General features: G+C 56.0%; 1 gene segment (V, D, J or C); it reads left to right on the forward strand.

Moving 5' to 3' along the window:
- The first annotated feature begins 92 nt into the window (after nt 1-92).
- On the forward strand, nt 93-834 carry LOC103581605. The segment is given in 2 exon segments: nt 93-138; nt 530-834. Coding segments are annotated over 2 exon segments (351 nt in total).
- Nucleotides 835-1,292: the final 458 nt, after the last annotated feature.

The following is a 1,292-nucleotide window of genomic DNA, read 5'->3' on the forward strand; positions in this document are numbered from 1 at the left end:
GGGGCAGCTCCCTCCAGCAAGGGGATAAGACAGGCCTGGGAGGACCCTGCCCAGCCTGGGCCTCAGGAAGCAGCAGCGGGGACACCTCCACCATGGCCTGGACCCCTCTGCTCCTCAGCCTCCTTGTTCACTGCACAGGTGCTGCCCCTGGACTCCCACCCACCCTACAGCCCCAGGACAATGGGATCAGCCTGGCCCTGACTCTGAGCTCAGCAGGGACCTGCCTAGGCAGGAGGCTCAGGATCTTGCTGCAAGATGAGGGGCTGCTTTGTCTGAAACCCCCCACACTTGCTCACTGGCTTGTGTGAGCCTGAGGGGCTGCCCCTGCCAGGAGAAAGAGGTGGGTTTCTCGTGTGACCAAAGTTTCCATCCACCAGCTAAGCCCATGGGCCACTGGGGCTAGGACTGATGCTGGCGGCACCCTGAGGCTTCACAGAGTCTCTGGAGCTCGCTCAGGACAGGCAGGTAGAGATCTTATGGGCAGGGATCCTTCATCTTTAAGCCCTCCTCTCTTTTTTCCTTCTTGAAGGTTCTGTGTCCTCCTACGAACTGACTCAGCCAGCCTCGGTGTCGGTGGTCTTGGGACAGACAGCCACAGTCACATGCACTGGAGATAAACTCTCACGTAAATATGCTGACTGGTACCAGCAGAAGCCAGGCCAGGCCCCAGTGCTGGTCATCTATGAGGATAGCAAACGGCCCTCAGGGATCCCTGACCGATTCTCCGGCTCCAACTCAGGGAACACAGCCACCCTGACCATCAGCGGGGCCCAGGCTGGGGACGAGGCTGACAATAGTGCCACCAACGATGGCAGTGGGAGCAGCTGGCAGTGACTCATGGTGATACAGACAGATGGTGACATGGGACAGGAACCTCCCACCCAGCCTGGCTCTCACTCTCAGCCGCCCTCTGAGCAATGACCGTGACCTTTGTCTCAACTCACTCAGATGGTTTCTCACTGCAGCGCAAGCAACAGGAAACTGTCATTGGAATTGTGGCTTCCCAAAGAATTAGTTTAATTTTAATCTTAACATCTAGTCACTTGAAATCCAGGAGCTTATGGAGAGTAGTTCACAGGTTCATGGGATGGAAAATGTCTCCAGAGAGCCTGGTTCCTGCATTAGAAACCAACAGCCTTTTCCCTCCCTTTCCACACAGAGTGTGGCAGGACAGGGAACTATTCTCTGACCTTCTTTCCCTGAGAATGTGGCCTTGAGAGAAGATGATGGGTTGTTAGCCCAGTAGGACCATGTCACTGGATGAGTAGTGCTGATCTGGCCAGACCTGCTCT

Source organism: Galeopterus variegatus, unplaced genomic scaffold (genome assembly GCF_000696425.1).
Source record: "Galeopterus variegatus unplaced genomic scaffold, G_variegatus-3.0.2 Scaffold13451, whole genome shotgun sequence".
In the NCBI taxonomy this organism is placed as follows: Eukaryota; Metazoa; Chordata; class Mammalia; order Dermoptera; family Cynocephalidae; genus Galeopterus; species Galeopterus variegatus.